Raw genomic sequence first — 21,215 nt, 5'->3', positions numbered from 1 at the left:
ACGGCGGACACGCTGATTTAGTTTGCAGCAGGAAACACGGATCACACTGAAAACTACATTGCGGCCAACATACATGCAATAGCTGTGGTTGGCAACACGAGACGGCCCAGGGCCCGACCAACCAGAACTAGCTACACTACGAACTGATACGTACGCGACATCAGGAGAACCTATTCCCCCAGTGACATGAACTGACCATCCTGCAGCGGGCGGGCGGACGGCTAGAGACGCCCACAACCGAGCAACCACCCCCTCTACAAAACGACTTAAAGACAGTACATGAAGTACAGTTTGAACATCCCGTTTCTGACGCTATGTCCCTCTCGTTGGGAAGTTTCCCGAACATCCAAGTTTTACATCCCAGTTTCCAAGACTCAGCCTAAACCCTATGAGGATAGCTCTGATGGGAGACTATGCAACCAAAAGACTTTGAACAGTTGGAGGTGTGGGTTGCAGGGAGGAGGGACGAGGATGGTGTACGAAAGGGGTGGGCCCCGGCTCTTGACATACCATGGCACTCAGATCCCCGAATACAGATATTAAGGTCATTACCATAAATGTCAGGGGTATGGCACATGGCTAGCAAACGATATGCTGTCTACGCCTACATTAAACGACAACAGGCGCAGATAGCGTTTTTACAAGAGACCCACCTGTCCACACAGGAAGTGACCAGGCTACAAAAGAAATGGCGGGGTATAATATGTGCTACTGCCTACTCGGCATATGCTAGGGGCGCCCTTGTTTTGATCAGGCCAGGAGTCCCGTTCAAAGAACACACTCGAGTCATAGATAAAGAAGGCCGATATGCCCTACTGGAAGGTTTATTAGATGGCCAGGCTCTCCTACTGGGTAGCATATATGCCCCTAATGCAGACCAGGACCCCTACTGGGCGCGCCTTACAGGAGTACTTACCAGATATCTCACAACCCCATGGCTCCTCGGAGGGGACTATAATTGCGTTCTGAATCTCCAACTGGATAGATCACACCCCCCCCCCCCGATTCACTCACCGGCACAAAAACAGACCGCACAATATCAGGATTGGATACAGCATTGGAACCTGATAGACCCGTGGCGCGAACACAACCCGGATACACGACTATATTCCTTTCACTCCATACCTCATATTCTACGCGTCCGTCTCAATCGATTTCTCTGCTCCAAGACAGTGTTCCCACTCGTACAACACTCTGACTATCTCGGCAGGGTCCTTTCGGATCACGATGCACATGTCCTGACACTTAGATGGCCCCCCCGTCCACCCCCCACCCCCCCATACCCACCTGGAAACTACCATGTGATTGTCTTTCCGACCAGGTTTTCAAACAGACACACGGCTCCTACATCAGAGAACACTTTGCGATCAACACAGGCACAGCAGGATCTCGCCTCATAGAATGGGATGCATTCAAAGTAGCAGCCAGGGGCCACTGCATACAACAGATCCTTGGGTTCCGTAAGACACTAGACAGAACTATACAGACTACAGAACAGACACTGGCGACACTTACAAGACAAACTGACACCACCAACACCACTGTCGAACAAATAGCGGAAGCCAGAACCACCTATGCAGAGGCATTGTGAGATCTGCGCAAATATAACTTATGGGCCTACGCAGCCAGGACACACAGAGAGGGCAATAGGGCAGGTGCATTGTTGGCATGGCTTGCCAGGCAGGAAGCGACCATGAACCCGATCACAGAACTACTAGACCACTCAGGTACCCCCAGACACTCACAAATCGATATATTACACATCTTCCGGGACTATTATGGGAAAATCTACCAGGCCCCGACGCACACAGACCAACGACGAGAAATGACGCAGTTTCTCCGCCCCTTACGTGTCCCCCACATCCCAAGAACCGCCAGGAAAGACCTGGACTCGAAGATCAAAGCCCCGGAGGTCACCCAAGCCATCAGACAACTGGCACGACACAAAGCCCCGGGTATAGACGGATTCCCCCTGGAATATTACAGCACCTTCTCGATGCACCTGGTTCCTAAGATAGTAACCATGCTAGACGACGCGCTGGTCCGAGGAGAACTCCCAGAATCACTCTGAGAGTCTATCATTGGAACATTTATCAAACCGCATCGAGACCCAACCCTCCCGGCCTCTTATAGGCCAATAACACTTCTGAATACAGACTGTAAACTACTCGGGAAGGTCTTAGCAAACAGATACACCCAGGTCCTCCCTCCCCTGGTGCACTCAGACCACAACGGATTTGTCCCAGACGGAACACTTCACAGAACATACGTCGATTGTTCCACATCCAAGACAGTGCGAGAACGCAATTCCCTAATGCAGCCTGCTTGATCTTAGATCTCGAAAAGGCATTCAACACTTTACTCTGGCCATACTTATTCGCGACACTGCGCAGAGCCCGAGTTGGGCCTGTTTTATTGAAATACACCAAACTCCTCTACCAGGGCCTCACATCTCGGGTACGGATAGGCTAATACATATCAACATCGTTTCAGGTCAACAGGGGAACCAGACAAAGATGTCCCCTGTCCCTCCTCTTGTTCACCCTAGCAGTCGAACCACTCGCAATTAAATATTTCAGGAGGGGCAGACATGGGGCATACCAATAGCGGACGTCACACACTGCGTGTCACTGTACACAGATGATCTCTTGATATACGTCAGAGCCTTCACAGGTAACTTATCTACGATTTGGTCGACACTACAGAATTTCGGGGAGGCTTCCGGTCTTAAAGTTAACTGGTCGAAATCCACAATCTTCCCTTTAAGCCCACACCTAGCGCCACATAACCTGCTAATGGGTCCCCACACGCTCACATGGTGTACAGCACCACCTCGTTACCTAGGGTTGCAGCTATTTCACACCCCCACAGACCTATATGAAGGGAACCACCGTAAGATCTTAGCAGGGCTACGAACATCGGTACGCTTCTGGAAAACACTGCCACTAGCCCCCATAGGTCGCATCGCGCTTGCAAAGATGATTATGGTCCCACCACACCTACACCATTTTGCCAATCTCCCGGTGATACCACCACGGTCCTTCTTTACAGAACTTAATACGCTCCTCACAACACTGATCTGGGGAGGAGGTAGACACAGGGTGGCCCTATCCACGCTTTACCTTCCTACTACCCAAGGGGGACTCGGAGCCCCATCCTTTGAGGCATACTTTCTGGCGGCACAACTCCAGTGGCTGTCGTACTGGACAGCAGAACGCCATGTCGGGGAAACACTTAGAGACCACGGCCCGATCTCCCTTCCGGCGATACACAGACTATTGCTCCCAGGCACAAAGCCCCTGCGCATATACCCCTTACAGGTAACGGTGGCACGCAGGTTTATGCTCAGGATTCACCGCATGTCTAAAGGGAAACCACCATACTCATCGTTGCTTCCGCTTGTAGGCCTCCCCCGTAATGAAGGCTATTATACCTCCCGCGCTCTCCAGGTTTGGACGGACCACTCCATCACGGACATGGCATCCCTCTTTGACGACGGCCAATTGATGTCCTATGCCCAATTGACGGATCTCTATGATCTCCCACCTGGCCAATTCCTTCTGCACCGACAGCTCATAAACAGTTGCCGCCCGTTCTGGGATGCACGGGAGGGTGAACCCCTGACACACCCGGTAATACACACTATCATACATATGGGAGTGGGCAGACACCTGGTCACATGGCTATACAAGGCAATCCGAGAGCTTCTGCTATGACCCTTGGACTCATTGCGACAGGTGTGGGAGGAAGAAGTTGGTCGGGTATTTAACGATAAGGAGTGGGAAAAAGTATAGGAATTTCCCAAAAAAGTCTCTAGAAACGCCTGCTTTCGAAACATCCAATTTAATACAATTCATAGGGCGCACCTCACCCCACAGCGACTTCACCGGTTCTATCCTGACACACATTTTGCCTGCCCCCGATGCCAGACCCCCGAAGCCAACTTTACACATATGTTCTCGGATTGGCCCGCTATTGCACAATACTGGAGACAGGTGCACCATATTCTCCTAGAAGTAACTGGGAATACAACCATGCCCACATGGGAGGCTAGCGCCCTGGGACTGATCCGCAAAAGGAAGAATGAGAAAGTGCCTTACCGATTCACCTCCCTCGCCCTTCTTCCAGCAAAAAGGGGGATAGCCATGCATTGGCGAGCCCCGGAGGGACCCCCGGAGGCAGCATGGACAGGAGCAGTAAAGAAATGGGGGGCGGCAGAAGAGGGCATATTACGAGATGAGGAGGTAAAAGGCATATGCAAACACCCCATCTCTCTTGAATGGGCACAGCTGCTACACCTCTTCACCCATACTATGACGCAGCCACCTTCCTTACCTACCTCTCAGTTACACATCACGCCGAACTCCCCACCAGAGCAGACTGTAGAAGCCTCACAAAGTAATACCGGTCCCTAGAATGCAGAATTGCCGGATACTAGCCCCACCCCTCCCACAAGAGTCGCGAATACCTCAGTGAACCATGGCCACCCATTCCACACCATCCACTTTCCGCACCACCCACCCTTTCTCCCGCTAATGAGATATCCGCAGAGTTATCCCCCCAGTTCGTTTCCCCCCAACTGTTGGTTGCTCCCCTCAATATTCGGAAGTTCCGATTCCGATACGCAATTCATAGACATGCATACACCAACTGCTTAGACAGAGTCACTACAGGTATACTTAGACATAACACACAGGGTCCCCGGACGCTCCATGCAATACCACCATGTGGCTCGTACCATACATAACGATGCACAGACAAAGGGACGAGGATTTGTTCCCCCCAAAGTGATAGTTACAGGTACACACAGGAACTATGCTCGATCCGTTGACTTTAACGACCGATGTGATATGTTACTACTGTTCAATGTATAGCCACCAGCCATGGAGTACTGTATTTTTCTCTCTGCTTTATCATATATTGCAAAATGTATACACTTGCCAGGATAATGGTTGTAATGCAATATGAACCTTCAATAAAAACATTTCAACAAAAAAAAAATCAATGAATCATAGCCATGCCAGTGGTTTGATGCTAGAAGTAGCAAGTATACAGTTCTCTAGTTTGCCCCTGAAGATATTTGCATAGGATGGAGCCATCACTTTGGTATAGTATATACAGAGCCAGCTTCCTACACCCGGTCACTCCTGATCTTCTTGAGCACTCTGGGCAGGAGCGGTATGGGCAGAAATGGGTATAGGAGGCCTGAGCTCCACTCGCGGCGAACAGTGTCTCAGAGTGAGGGCCACCTTGGAAACTCCAAAGCGCAAAACAGCTGACATTGCGTGTTCTCTTCGCAGGCAAACAGATCTAACCAAAGCTCTCCCTACCGCTGAAAGAGACTTTGCGCCACCTCTGGATGGAGAAGACATTTGTGATCCGCAAGACACCTTCTGCTAAGCTCATCCGCCCTGATGTTAAGAGAACAGGCCAGGTGTTGAACCACCAGGGAAATTCCCTGATGTTCCAGCTAACTCCAGAGAGGCAGGGCCTCTTGACAAAGAGTCTACAACCCTACTCCGCCCTGTTTGTTAAGTACCACATGGCGGTAGTGTTGTCCGTGAACACTTGTACAAGCCTTTCCTTTATTGATGGCAAAAAGGCTTTCAGTGCCAGTTGGATCACCCAAAGCTCAACAGATTGATATGGTGCTTGGCTTCCGCCGGAGACCAGAGTCCTCAGAGACCACCTCCCTCGATGGCCACTTCATCCCAGAAGGGACGCATCCATCACTAATGTTAGATATGGTTGGGGAAGGGAGGGGGGTCTGCCCTTGAACCAATCGTGGTCCTATAGCCACCACTTCTGGTCTGTCGCAGTGCCCCTTGAAATCCGAACCAGGTCTGTGAGATTTCCTCGATGCTGTGCCCATTGGAACTTCAGGTCCCACTGCAGAGCCCACATGTGCCACAGTTCATGTGATCACTAGCAGGATGCAGGAGGCCATGAGGACCAACAACCTCAAGAGTCATTATCACCGGAATCCAGGATAGAGGCTGGGACATTTGTATCATAACCTGAATATCCTGGACTGGCCGTTCCGGAGGACAGGCCAGAAACTGGACCATATCCAGAACCGCCCCAATGAAAAGGAGCGTCTGAGAGGGAGTCAGGTATGACTTCGGCACGTTGACTGTGAACCCCAGCTAATGTAGGAGGTTCGCTGTAGCCTGGAGGTTGGGGGCAACTGCTTGGGGCAAGCCCGCCTTCAACAACGAGTCGTCGAAATAGGGGAAGACTGGAACCCCTGATGTCCGCAGATGAGCTGCGACCACCGCAATCACCTTTGTGAACACCCGAGGGGCGCTGTTCAGGCCAAAGGGAAGCACCGCAAACCGAAAGTGCTCATAACCCACCATGAACCGCAGGCAACAACAATGGGCTGGCATGGTGGAACATGAAAATAGGCATTCTGCAAGTCCATTGCTACCATCCAGTCCCCTAGGTCCAAGGCAGACAGGACCTGAGCAATGGAGAGCATATTGAATTTTTACTTTTTGAGGAATTAACTGAGGGCTCTGAGGTCTAGGATAGGACGAAGGCCTCTGTCCTTGTTTGGGACCAGAAAGTAATGGCAATAGCAACCACTGCTTACTTCGGGCCCGGGACCCTCTTTATAGCTCTCTATAGCTCTCTTGGCCAAGAGAGTTGTGACTTCCTCGCGGAGCAAAGCAAGGAGATCCTCCGCCAGCCGACTGTACACTGGAGGCATAGATGGAGGAGCAGTCTTGAAGGGGAGAGAGTTGCCCCTTCGGACTATTTGCAACACCCACCTGTCTGATGTAATGTTTTGCCAGTGGTGGAGATGATGGAGTATTTTGCCACCGACTGGCCGAGGGTGATCCTGAGTGATCAGACTAGGAAAGTTTAGCCGTGGAGGAGGGGATCGTAGCTCGGCTCGACTTCTTCTGGTTTCCTGACCCACGAGGCCGGGGTTAACCGCGTCCATGGCACCACAGATATTGCTGAACTTGCAGGCCCTCTGGCCGGAATAGGGTTGGCCGGGCTGAAAGCCCCTTTTATAGCCACGAAAGGGGCGAAAAGCAGATGCAGACCTGGGGTGGTGGTGGTGAGGCCCAAAGACGTGGCCGTGGCCCGCGAGTCTTTAAAGCGCTCAAGGGCAGCATCCGTCTTGTCTCCGAAGAGACATGAGCTATGAAAGGGCATGTACAAGAGGTTAGCCTGGACATCCCCTGAAAAACCAGACATTCTCAAGTAGGCGTGGTGACAAACGGCCTCCGTCTTGAAAATCGCTCTATCTAACAAGTACGTCATGTACAAGCCACATCTGATGGCGAACTTAGCTGCGTCCCTCCTGTCTGAGATAGCTTGGGAGAGTAGAGCCCGGTCCTCCTCTGAGACTCTGGGCAGCACCTGTGCTACCGTATCCCATATGGAATGGAAGTAACGGCCCAAAAAGCATGCGGTGTTCACTGACCGCAATGCTAGACAGGCGGGAGAGAAAACATTCTTGCTGAGGTTCTCCAGTATCTTGGATTCCCTGTACGGGGTGTGGAAGGGAATGCGCCATGAGAAGTGGAATTTTGGACCACCAAGATTTGAGGGGTGGGGTAGGTGGTGAGGAAAAGTGGGTCGCCTGGTGCAGGGCGATGGCGGCGGGCGAACGTCCTATTCACAGAAGCCCCTGTGCTGGTTTTGGACCAGGTCCTCAGAAGGACGTCTGTTAAGGTAGTAGGGGTTCTGAGCTTGAGACCCCAGATAGCAGGGCCTCTGTCAAGACATTAGTATTGACCACCACTGTAGGAGGCGGCAGGTCGAGGATCTTGACAGCTCTACGCACCACCATGGCAAAAGATGCTCCCTCCTCCATAGCCAGGGTAGGAGGGGATAGCATGCCAGAGTCTGGGGAGGAATCTAAGCCACTGTTGTCACCCAGTCCCTAGTACCAGTCCATATCTAGCTGGTGCAGTATTTCTAAGGGATCCTGATCCCCTCCCAATCCTCTTCCTTCATCCCTAACGCTTCAGAATAGGGCAGGGTGAACGGCATGGAGTCGTACGGTTCGTCTGCACCAGTCTCGGCGTCAGAGGATACCTGACCAGCTCCGTTTCCTCGGAAATGAGGATCGGGGAAGGGTGTAACATGGCACCGGGGAAGGTCGTTATGGAGGTGCGACCAGCATCAGTCTGGACCCGGGGGCAGGTCCACTCAGAGACCGTGGCGCCGGGGCCCTGAGCCGCCGGCATTGGAACGATGGAGGCCCCCCCATCCTCAGCCTGTGGGGCCAAAGGCGCGCCGGCAGGGTTAGGCCGCTGAAATTTGGTGCATATGGCATCATAATATTCTGGGCTGGGGTCGCTCTCGGCCCCGGAAAGGAAAGGAAACACAGAGCCGACCCCGACACCCACTCCAAGGAGCGGGGCCTCAAACGTTGAGGTTCCTCCGCTGCGAGAAAGGCGAGCAAAGTCAAAGCACACTTCGTCTTTTTGTGGTGCCTCTTACCTGACTTCAACGACTTTGACAAAGAGGACTTCGATTCACCAGAGCAGAGCTCAGAACCTGGACTGGGATTGAAACCAACTAAGCGACCTCCATGGTGCAGGGCGCCAGGCCGCGAGAAGCTTTAGGGAACGCTCCCTAAAAGCCTCTGGCGTGATGGCCCCGCAGTTGGAGCACGATTTGGGGTCGTGGTTGTGCTCCAAGCATCAAAGACAAACTAAATGGGGGTCTGTGACCGACATGGCATGGTGAAAGGCGCCGCACGGCTTCAAACCCCGAAGTCTTCTTGCTCAACATGATTCCTAACACACCAACGAGGTTGACAAAGTCGAAAAAAGTCTGTCAAAAAATGACAGGGGGACTGATCAGAGCTAAAATGACGTCAGCGCACCAGAGAGGCGGTTATATTGATGACGCGCACGTCACAACGACATGATGCCGCTGACGTCACGCGGAGTCCATCAACGCCATCTACCGGCGAGTAGGGGTACTGCTAATGAAAATCTTCCGGATCCAGCCTAGCGCCTTGAAGTTCAAAGGTAAAGAATATGCGGCTAGATGTCTCTATCAGATCCTTGGTGCAGCAGGGCTGTCCTTCTTCAGTCCTCTTCTCCAGACCATCGAGATAGGAGTACTGGGTGCCTGAGGGTGTCCTTTTAATCTCAGAAAATGCCTTCAGGGTCGGATGCAGCTGGTGGCTATTGGGCATCCAGGTTCCCTCCCTTGTGATGACCACTTTCTGCAAAGTGTGGCATCTGACTATCCCAGAATGCACCATTCTGCCCACTTCCAACAAGGCAGAACACCTCTTTTGGCACCCAGCTTCCTAGCCCAACTCAGAGGTGTGGCTACCAAGGGGGCTACACGCCCTTGGAAAACCAGTTTGGCTATGCACAAGATTCAGGCTAGCCTGGATGATATGGAGTGATAACCCAAAACCGGTACAGGGAGCACCTAGCCTGGCAGTTTGGGCTGGCCTGTTCCCGTGGGGAGTAGGGTCAGACTGATTTGCATATGGCTGGGACTAAACTGGAATGGCGTGGCGAGCATAGAAAGCAATGAATCAAGTTGTTTTCTACCTTACAGTAACAACTTTAGTAGTCTCAGTCAGAAGTTAGTAGGGCTGCTGTGGCAACCTGCCATTTTACACTTGCCAATGGGGCTACTAGCCTCTTCCACAGTAAAAAAGACAATTGCAGGTTTTTACTACTGGAGCACGTGGAACGCATTTCACTTCCACTCTCAGTATTAACAATTCTCCATGCCTTGCCTACCTTCTGTATATGCTCTCGGCGTCTGCAAACAACTATATCACTAGATCAGGGATCTTCGGTTGATAATCACGACCATGATAAATATTCAGAGATAAAGGATTTTGCTTTAAATCTAACTAAAATCATATATTTGCTTCAGTCACTACATTGTCTCGGGTATGTTCACAGCTGAGGGTAACAATATTTAAACTTAGCAAGTACAAAAAAAGCATTGAAACCTTAATGCTTTAAACAGGCTTTACTGACAAGGAATTATAATTAGTGTAGGTTGAACTAGGTTTACAAATGAATTATTCTTTTTGTATAGAATATTTTTTATACACAAAACGATGTAGCAGAATGCAGTCTCTGAGCTGATTTACAAAGTCATACACACACGTTAAGACTTAGATATGCAAATAGTTTGGTTTACATGCTTGTATTCATACATTTACATACACAAGACTATTTACTCACGCATGATATCACACCAGTATGGAATAATATTTTGCACCAGTGGTATTCCAAAGTGTCAAAGTACTAGAACATATGTAGGTATCCACAAACATTTGTAAGCCACAATACCTACATGCATTCAGACATTTCCTCCCACTGAGGGTAACCAGTATCTGGGATAGACATGGGGATGGAGAAACATTTGTTTTAAATGCAATTACCCATAAAAAAGTACCTCTGTGTGGGAAGAACTTAAAATTCACAAAGAAGTACCAACTGCGCCTAGGAAACCATCCCTGTACTCCTGAAATCATCTATGAAGCTCAAAAAGAGGCAAATTGCTCTCAATGGTGGAGTAAACCTACTAGAGTAAATTTCCAACTATTTTGAGAACTGACCACTATATTGGTGTTTTTCATTAAGTTGCGTTTATGCCTAAAATAGTGCTTTGAAGATATGTTTGCTAAATTAGTATGCTCAATTGGTGTCTGAGGTTCCATATATAGTAAGCTATATTTCTGATGTGAAATAATAAATATTTATCATATACTTGCTATGGATGGCTGTCACTGTATGTCCACAACATGTCATCCCACAGGCAAAGCCAGCTAGCAAACATTTTAGAGCCAACAGGGCGTTGGCAATCAGAAGACTTAAATCATCATGCTCTAAGTCAATATAAATGCTCCTATAGGTAAAGGTGACGAAACAAGTACAAGATTCAATCCAACCAAAGTAACAAAGACCATGCAACTCACCCGCCTTCCACAAAGCAGTTCTTTGCTCATTGTTCGAGTTAAAAGCTTTTGCAAACCTATGCGATTCCAACAAGCAATCCAGAAGTTTGAACAGCTGTTGCGACGTTAGAAAGCAGTACATTCCTTGGTCTTGAGTGTCCACATGGAAATCAAAGTCTGCAGCATCTCTCTTGAAAGGAACCAAAATATTTCAAATGGAAAAACTGAAAATTGCTGAAAATACTAACATAATTAATGTTTTGACAAATTAGTCATTATATGTTTTTGGGATATCCGTCATGGATGTCTCTTATAAAGGAAAAGTTTAGTTCCACTTCCAGAATAGTTAGCTATAATAATGAGTACCTACTGTTAATGATAACAAAATGCATTTTAAAAATACCCAAAAAAGATGAACAGTTACAAAGCACTCACACTGATCAAATAAAAATAAATTCTCAAATTACTGGCTTTATTTGACAGCATAGGGAATTAATAATAGTCTCCAGTAACACGATGGCCAAAAATATAGAACACAAACTATAAATAACTAATATGCCTCAAGAATGTCTGTATGAAATTAATGGTGAGATTGCAAACTGTTCTCCTAAGCCAAACACCTTCATTTGTCTACCATTACAACAAAAGTAAGGGAAGGCTAGAGATGACTTCCTCATTGTGCTGTCTGTGTACAGTTTCTAACATTCATCTGTTCGTACCTGTGCTGCTGCCAGATTCTCTGCATCCTCTTTTTTACTGGTTGCTGGGAAGAATACAATGTTGTCAATGGTCTGGATAAGCTCCAGCTGTACAACACATTTAATCAACAGAGCAGCAAATAATTTCTGTTCCGGAAGTTCTGAAAAAATGAACAAAATCACTGTTTAATCATACAACAAACATTTAGAAAAAGAAGTCAGCAATAATACAATAGTACAAATATTTTCAAGGCTAGAGAAAGCGTGAGCCAATTGAACAAGTTACTTAACTTCAGTTACACTGTTTCTGGTAGAGACTATCTAACCACAGATTCCTCACTTTTTGAATACTTCCCCCGGCATCAGACTGAGTCAGAAACATTTTCAGCAGTACCCCTGTGCTTGGCGGAGACTGCTCTGCGTTAACGTTGTTCAGTCCCAGATGTCACATCCGCGAACCAATATAGGTGCCATCCATGCACTGCCATCAGTTGCTTTCTTGACACCACAGCGCCTGCAAACCCGGAGCCAAACAGATTGGTCGTGACCAAAGTGCAGATTCTTAATTTGGGATCTTTTTGTCTGAAGAGACCAGTTAACTGAACAGTGAGATGGGCTGGTCAGTTAGCAATTTGCAGATAGATATAGTATATACCAGAAAGAGTGTTACTGAATGTAAGTAACTTGTTCTTCTGACAGAGACTTCTAACCATAGATTCCTCACCTACTGAATAGATACCAAAGTAATACCTCCAAGGTGGTCGGTCCTTGAACTGGCTCAAACCAACAAAGTCCTGAAGGGCCAAGCATACAAAGTGCCCTTTTTGGCGTACCTGGCTACAGCCGTGTCTCATGAACATATGGAGTGAATCCCATTTTGCGGTCAGACACATGTTTAGAACAGATAGCGCACAGGCCATTGCAGTGGTAGCAGCCTTGGCTCTGACAGAATGAGCCTGCAAGCCTTCAGAGGGGCTTATTTTTGGCCAGAGCATAGCAGATCTTAATGCAGAGTAAGTTCCAGCGTGAGATGTCCTTTCTGCTTAACCTTGCCTTGCTTCACTCTAGTAAACCCAATAAAGAGCTGATCGTCCACCTGGAGGTCTTAAGTATGATCGGTATAGAAGCTGAGAGTTCTTTCGGGATCCAACCGATGTAGCCTTTCCTTCTCCTTGAGGACTGAGGTGGAGCAAAGAACGCAGGAAGGGTGATTTTCTAACCAACATCAATCAATCAATCAGGGGTTTGTTAAAGCGCGACTACTCACCCGTAAGGGTCTCAAGGCGCTAGGGGTGGGGGGTGCAGGTTCCATTCCATCAAGGAGGGGGTCTGTCGAAGAGCCAGGTTTTGAGGTTTCTTGCGAAGATGGGGAGCGATGTTGTCTGTCTGAGGTGGAGCGGAAGGGCAATCCATGCTTTGGCAGCGAGGAAGGAGAAGGAGCGGCCTCCCGATCTGGTCTTTCTGGTGCGGGGGACCACGGCGTAAAAGAGCTGGGCTGATCGTAGGGTCCTTTGGGGTGCGTGGAATTTGAGTAGGCTGTTCAGGTATGCTGGTCCAGTGCCATGGAGGGCCATGTGTGCGTGGGTGAGCATCTTAAAGGTGATTCTCGCCTCGACGGGGAGCCAATGGAGTGTGCGCAGGTGCTGGGAGATGTGGCAGTGTTTTGGCAGGTTGAGGACCAGTCTTGCGGCGGCGTTCTGGATGTTCTGTAGCTTGCGGATGAGGTTTTTGTTTATTCCGGCGTAGAGTCCGTTGCCGTAGTCGAGTCTGCTGGTGACCAGGGCGTGAGTGACTGTCTTTCGGTGTTCGAGGGGGATCCATTTGAAGGTCTTACGAAGGAGGCGGAGGGTGTGGAAGCAGGAAGATGAGACAGAGTTGATCTGGCGGTCCATTTTGAGCTCGGAGTCCGTGCGTGGTCTGTGGGGGTTGGCGGGTTTCCGAGGGCGCTGGGCCACCAGGTGTCGCTCCAGGCGTCGGGGTTTGGGCCCATGATGAGTACTTCTGTTTTGTTGGTGTTTAGTTGTAGGCAGCTGTTTTTCATCCATTTGGCGACGGCTTCCATGCCTTCTCGAAAGTTGCGTCTGGCGGTGTTGGGCTCGTTGGATAGGGAGAGGATGAGCTGGGTGTCGTCTGCGTATGACACTATGTTGAGTCCGTAGGTTCTGACGATGGGAGCAAGTGGAGCCATGTAGACGTTGAAGAGCGTCGGGCTGAAGGAGGAGCCCTGGGGGACTCCGCAGGTGGTAGGTGTGGGGTCCGACAGGAAAGGGGGAGTCTGACCCGCTGCGTCCTGCCGGAGAGGAAGGAGCAGATCCAGTCGAGGGCCTTGTCCTGGATTCCTGCGTCATAGAGTCTGCGTATTAGGGTGCGGTGGGAGACTGTGTCGAACGCCGCTGATAGGTCGAGGAGGATGAGGGCTACTGTTTCTCCTTTGTCCAGTAGGGTGCGGATGTCGTCTGTTGCGGCGAGGAGGGCGGTTTCCGTACTGTGGTTTTTTCTGAAGCCGGATTGGGAGGAGTCGAGGATGTTGTGTTCTTCAATGAATGTGGCGAGTTGGCTGTTGATGGCTTTCTCGATGACTTTCGTTGGGAACGGGAGCAGGGAGATGGGTCTGTAGTTTTTGAGGTCGGTGGGGTCCGCTGAGGGTTTCTTTAGGAGGGGGTTCACATCGGCGTGTTTCCAGTCGTCGGGGAACGAGGCAGTCACCAGGGAGCGGTTGATGGTGTGGCGGAGCATGGGTGCGATGGTGTTGGCGGCTCGGTTGAAGATGTGGTGGGGGCAGGGGTCCATGGGGGCCCCTGAGTGGATTGACTTCATTGTCTTCAGTGTGTCTTCGGTGGTGAGGGCTGTCCAGTCATCAATCGCTGGTTTCCGGGTGTCGGGGGTGGTTGGTGAGGGTTCAGTGTGTTGGTTGTCTTCGTCGAAGTTGTCGAAGTTGGCTCCTCGACCACTTAGGAAACTGGTTGAAGCTTACATACCTGCCCGAGCGCTCAGATCTGCCGATGGGGGTCTGCTTAGGGTCCCCAGGGTGAAGAAAGCGCGCATGGGAGGCAGATCTTTCAGGTGTCTAGCGGCAAACTACTGGAATAAACTCCCAGTGGATTTACGTCTGGAACCTGAAGAAACGGGGTTTCGAGCGAAACTAAAAACCTACCTGTATACGAAGTAAAAGGACTAGTAAGCTACTGTGTTTCCTGTTTTCTGCCTCTCTCACTTTCAGCGCGTGGACACGCCGGTGTGCGTAACGCAGCGCTTTACAAATGTCCCAATAATAATAATAATAATAAGATGCTCTTGATTTTGTGGTGGAAAAAGGTGCTGAGTTTGTCGCAGAGGTCTTGTGAGGGAGGGATGTCGGTAGACTCGCTGGTGGGTTGGGCGAACAACTTGATGATGCTGAAGAGTTCCTTACTGTTGTGTGCGTGGGTGGAGATTCTGTCTTCAATCGCTTTTTTCCTCGTTTCATGAAATGGAATGACATGACATGAAATGGTGTCACCATCTTTGGCAGGAAGGAAGCTCAAGTCCTGTGAACCTAACTGTTTGAGTAGAACATGGTATAAGGGGGTTTAAGTGAAATGGGCTGTAGCTTGCTGACCCGTCGCATTGATGTTATAGCGACAAGACCATCTTGAGGGCGAAGGGGTCTGAGAAACAACTGAGAGGGGCTCAAAAGGCGTATACATGAGGAATGTGAGGACAAAAAATAAATCTCAGTAGGGCATAACAAAAAAGAGAAGAAGGAAACATATGTTGCAAATCTTTGAGGTACCGCATACCAACTGGAGTAATGATAGCTAGCCTGGTACCGTAAAAAAGCAGAAAGATCTGACAAGTACCATTTAACAGTGCCCAAACCAAGGCTTTGCTGGGCTGAGGACAACACAAACAACACAACTTTAGACAGCTCGGTATGGAGTGGGCCAATCTGTTGGCAATCTGTTTATAAGTGCACCTTCCCAAAAAACTATCATACAGCAGGCACATACAGATTTGGTTGAGAGGCGCTGCCAAGATGACATCAACCACTTCAGAAGGAATGTTGAAAGCGCTCAACTGTCGTCGGTCAATTTCCAAGCATGGAGGTGGAGTTTGTGCAGGCCCGGAGCAGGACCCTTCCTTGCTCCTGTGACAGGCGACCCTCACGAAGAGGCAGCCTGATCAGAGGACAGATGCTGATGCCCAAGAGCTCGGGATACCATACTCTCCGTACCTACCACCAGGATGAATTAGGCCCGGTCGGTTCCGACCTTCTTCAAAGCAAGGGGTAGGAGAGGTATTGGCAGAAAGGCATACAGTATTTCCTAGTTCCACCTGACGTACAACATGTCTCCAAGCAAGAGACACCTAGGAAATACCAACGCACTTTCTCAGCAGAGACGAAAAGATTGAGCCAAGTTTTCCCCACTCACGGAAAAGACCCTGCACCACTTTCATACGCAACTGCTATTTGTGATTCGCAAGGTGTCGATGGCTTAGCTTTACTCAGGTTTTACCAGTAAATCAAATATGCCAATCATGGATAACCAATCATAATCACAATTTACACAGGGAGCACTTGCACTTTTGCACTGATCAGCAGTGGTAAAGTGCTGAGAGAACAAAAATAGCAAAAAAGAAGTCCAACTTACAGTAAAAAATACAGGAGGTAGAGGCAAAAAGACAGAGGAAACCACGCCAAGGATGCCAGATCTAACGTTCCCATATTCTGGTGGAGCACTACGTCACCTTATCCTTCTCACTGTGTAAGCTTGGAAAACAGGAATATGACAGCAGGCATGTAAGCTGTCACTGAATATGGCCTTCCTAACTGTAATGAGTGGCCTGTGCCTGAATCGATACACACATGCTCCTGTAGACTCTCTCCACCCCAACATATTTTTTTTTAACCTTTTTCCAGAAATAACAATAAACAAATACAGGGAAGTGGCATTGTAATTATAGTTCATGACATGCAAAAATTGTTGTGATCAGCAATGCATACATGCAGATGAATAGGTCATGTTTTCAAGTACAAAGCGAATGCATTTTTCTACATACATATTTTGGTATGGTCACAACAGATTATTTGTGGTTCTACATAGACGACGTGTCTTGAGGTCTGTGAATTGTGATAGAGCTCTGCCCACCAGTGATTGTGACCAATAACCAGTTTAACTTCCATGTTATAATTCCCATGGTTCCACCTCCAGCATTCCCCATGTCAACAAAACAGTGTCAATTAGCGGCTGTCTGTCTGTTTTCTTTAAGCATTCCCAGAGGGTCCTCAGTTGCCCCTTGAGCTGGGTGACAGCGAGAGAAAAGTAGCATATATGTCTACACTGTCAGTACAAAACACTAGGACTTGTATCCAGTCTTTAACTGTAGAGAGTGGGCCACAGCTGCAGCTAATAGCTACTTTTTTTTTTGTTGAAATTTTTTTATTCGGAAGCAGCAGAACAGAACAATCAATACAGCTATGGGCCTACAACCTCCAGGCTGGCCACAATGTAGAAACAAAATCAATACAGGATAAGGGTACACATTGCAATAATGCCAGCACTGAGATCATAGCAAATCGGAAGAACAGGAGGTACACGTAACCACGGCCGCAAATATCAGAATATAAAGAGCTTCCATTTTATAATAAAGGAGGAAGGATCCGAGAATATACAATAAAGCAAATCAATTATGAAACAAGTCATGAGATAGGACTTTCGAACTGTGTATCAACTGAAGGAAAGTCATCTTGGCCACACGTAAATCAGAATATGTCAGTGCCCGAAAACTACGAGCCGGCCCCACGCCCCACCCCTCAGGATCAAAAGACGGTATAAGAGAAATGCAAAGACGTCCCATCAGAGTTCAACCCCGAAAAAAACAAACATGGACCCCCCCCACAAAACTAGACCTAGAAAGACAAAAAGAGACAAACAAAAGAGAAAAACAAGGGCCATAGAAACAAAGAGAGCAAAAAACAAGACCCATCCCCCACCCTGCATACCAGCAGAAGGCTACCGCCCACCCCCCCCTATAGGCATGCCTGTCGCCCCTAGCACGAAAACCCCATTAAAAGAAAGTGGAGGAGGAGCCCTGCACCCGCCCCCCGTCTCTCTCCCCCCCCCCCCCCTCCCCCACCACCACCCAGAAGAGAGCATAAGCTCCCCAAGAGGGGGGGGGGTAGTAAACATCATGTGTCCGGAACACATCCCCACAATTCACAGTAACAAGCCCAGTATAGCGTCATCTACAATGGCATCAAATCAGAGAAACAATCATGCGCCGCTCATCCCTGGCCAGTCCGAGTAAAGGCAAACGAAAACTCCGACTCAGCAGTCCCATAGGCAAGCCATCTCGGCGACCAAATCAGCGTCACAGGAGCCACCTCGGTACTAAACAAAAGCAGTTTTACAATAGCAAGTCTCGGTCGCCAATAGTCACAGTCCGATGGTAAAGGGGCCCAGTGATACTGTATGACGGCATGTATATATGCCGGAGCACCAGAAGGAAAGGCGGTCGCACAAAGCACGTCGATAGGTTCACAGTAGCCGGAATCCAGGATCTCATGCCCCAAGAAATCCACGATGACAATTGACTCAGTAGAAGCAGGCGGTCGATCCATGACAGTCCCATCAACGCTCCCAGGTCCCCATTCAGGAGCAATAGACGCCAGGGAGTCATGTAGAGCCAACAGTATACAGGTCAGGGAGGATTGAAAGTCCCGAACAGCCAGGAAAACATCTCTCAATGTGTACTCCCTCGCTTCAATATCAATGGCGGCAGCGCTCATCACCCCCGGGAGCTCTACAGCCAGGATAGGAGATAGCTCAGCAGGTTGTCGGAGACTCATCACCATCAGCTAGGACATGTGGGGGCCAGAGCAGAGCAAAGGAAGAACCACAGACGAGCAGCTTCACAAGCCTCTCACCCACCGTGCCCAGGAGAGATACACAGCCCGATGCCTGCCGCGACCGGCCAGCGATCCCACTAGGGGCAGGAGCACCCCGGGCAGCACGGCACAATCCGCGATGCGGGCGGCCGGAACAGCTTCTGGTCTCGGTCGCTCCGGTACAGGGAAATAAGTCAGACGCGCTCCGGGTGGTCCGGGCACCAGTGCCGCTCTCCGCCTGTGCCTGCAGACAAAGCCTCAAATTACGAGATACGACCTCCGCGGGTTCAGCCGGCCATCACTGTCGGCCGCGTCCGCTGTTGATCACTTCCATCTCGGCCACGGGATCACGCTAAGCCCCGGCTCACCGCCGGCGCAGGCCGCCCTGTTTGCGACGATATTACTCAGCCATCCGGAGCGCTAGCGAGCCCGGAGTTACATGGATGGGCAGCGCACCATCTCTGCCGTGTGGGGGTAGGGTACCGAACCAGGATGGATGACAGGATATTAGGGAGGGAGAGGTCGAGCGACGGAGCCGGACTTCTAAGCTGCCATCTTGGATTACGTCTTGGCTCCTCCTCCAGCTAATAGCTACTTAAAGTTTGGCCAGTAGGAATATAATTGCTGGATAGTGCCTAATGTATGGAGGGGCATTCCTTTATGCACCATAGTACAGCCAGCAGTGGGGATGTGGTAAAAGAAACATTTGTCATATCAGAGACCATGACAAAAACTTTTGCCAATAATCTTCTACATTATAACACGTTCTATGTCATCCTTTAGGCAGTGACATGGAGTTATTTCAGGTCGATGCCTAGGCCGTATGACTTTAGTTTCAGTGAGGTATACTAAATTCTGTGGAGATATCTGTAGTGCAGCGGTCTGTGTTTGCTACTAAGGGAGATCTACTTGGTTTGTCAACAGCAGTACACCAATTGTACATACATTAACAGAGCATCTAGTCCTTGTCTCAGTATCTCCTCGTGCCCATCTTAAAGTTACCTCATGAGTTGGCCACTGAACTGGAAAATTCACCATATATCCATTTGGGTATATCAGAATTCATAATTTGTGTATGCTTTAGCTTCCATAGAAAAGTCTGAGTAATAGGTTTGTACAGTGTGTCGTAGTCAGAAATATAGGAATGAATGTTGCGGGCATATATCACTCAGTTCTTTGAATTGTGTAAGTGTTACGAAGCACTGTTGACACAGAGGTTCCATTTTGTCGTCAGTCCAAACTTTGCAATTTGCTGTTTTGCTTTTTGTTTTGACGTGATGGCCAGTCTGGGGTTGTTGCAGACTGGCAGTTTTGGTGCATTGAGTTATTTGGAGTCTGTGATCATCCAGTGATGCTACACCCAAACAGCGAACACTAGAGTGTTCACCAGTGCAGAGGGTCTTGCTAAGACTTTGGACAGCATAGTGTTAAGAGGACATGGTGGAACAAACTCATCCTCAGTTGTTATATGTGCCACAATGGGAATCTGCTTATATCAATAATATGCAATGTGTCTATCCTACCCAGAAATATAACTCCATTTAAAAAATCAAGCTCCCGTTTTTTGTAAGGCAATATCATCATCTACCAGAATAGCTGAGGTCGCTTCCCTAGCGATACCAATTTGGTCAAAAGAGTTTGGGAGAACAATTATTTTTATGAGAACCACCTTTCCTGCTAGCAACAGTGGCGACATTATCCAATGTTCAATTGCTGCCTGCATTTTTAGCACTACCAGATTGTAATTGTCTTGCAAGACTGTCAATATCTTGGTGTATTTGTATTCTCATGTATGTGGTCTAATTCCCTTTCTATAGTAGGAGGTATTTTGACTCCGGCCTTGCAGTTTGGTGTCAAGCAGAGCATTAATCAGAATGTTCTCAGCAAATAGGGAGAGGATTACAATGTCTACCTCCCAAGCAGAGTTCCCAGTCTAAATGGTGCTCTCAGAAGACACCAGCAATGTGCTTAAGTGCTAGAGCAAACAACAGGCAACAGAGTGCACTCTTGTATGGTGCATCTAGTAACTTCAGAGGTTGATAGGTGCCTGTGTATTTTTATGTGGGCATGGCAAACCATGTACAGTAATAAGATCCACTGCTTTCTCTCATCTTCAACTTACAAATTATTTTAAGTATGAAGGGTCATTTGTGCAAATCTAATGTCTTCTCTGCATCCAGAAATACCACCACAGCAGACAGTCCAAGGTCAATCTGGATCGGATGGCTACTTTGGGAACCTCGTGTTAAGAAATCTCGCACTGGTGGGAAAGCCTTTTATTACCTTGCCCCCTCCTACATGAATCAACTTCCCCGCCCCATTTGGATGTTTCCAGATTATTTACTATCCCGTAAACTCCTAAAAACGGAGCTCTTCTGAAATCTCTTCTCCTTCCTAAACTGTTGCACTTCCGTAGCATGGAGATACCCCTCCGGGGTGATTTGGGAGCTTTAAAAGCTATAATAATAATAATGGCGAATATGGTCTGTAGGTTTTGTGTTGCTGAGCGCCTAGGGAGAAACCCTTCTTTGTCTGGAAGAACTATGCCTGTTACTTACGACAGGAGCGTCATAGCTATGAGTTTAGCTAATTTCTTTGTATTAATCCTGGTAAGTGTGACTTATCTATATCTATATGACAGGCATAAATGTGATTGTTTGTAGGACTTCGGAAAGGTAGTTCTAATTGCTTCATGCAAGAATGGAGTACCAAATCTCACGCACCCCCTCTTTAAACATGCTCA

General features: G+C 48.8%; 1 protein-coding gene across 1 annotated transcript in view; it reads right to left on the bottom strand.

Annotated features, from left to right (window-relative positions):
• The window catches only part of ARFGEF1 (ARF guanine nucleotide exchange factor 1), a 972,411-nt gene that overhangs the window by 62,017 nt on the left and 889,179 nt on the right, over nucleotides 1-21,215 (bottom strand). The window contains exons 35-37 of the mRNA XM_078687191.1: nucleotides 19,776-19,829; nucleotides 11,626-11,765; nucleotides 10,928-11,096 (exon numbers count right to left, since the gene is read on the bottom strand). Of these exons, the coding sequence (XP_078543317.1) occupies nucleotides 10,928-11,096; nucleotides 11,626-11,765; nucleotides 19,776-19,829 (363 nt within the window). The remainder of the gene's footprint in view (nucleotides 1-10,927; nucleotides 11,097-11,625; nucleotides 11,766-19,775; nucleotides 19,830-21,215) is intronic.

The sequence above is a fragment of the Lissotriton helveticus genome, chromosome 4_1, assembly GCF_964261635.1.
Source record: "Lissotriton helveticus chromosome 4_1, aLisHel1.1, whole genome shotgun sequence".
NCBI lineage: Eukaryota > Metazoa > Chordata > Amphibia > Caudata > Salamandridae > Lissotriton > Lissotriton helveticus.
The sequence above is the reverse complement of the archived record's forward strand: the minus strand, read 5'-3'. Positions and strand labels throughout refer to the sequence as shown.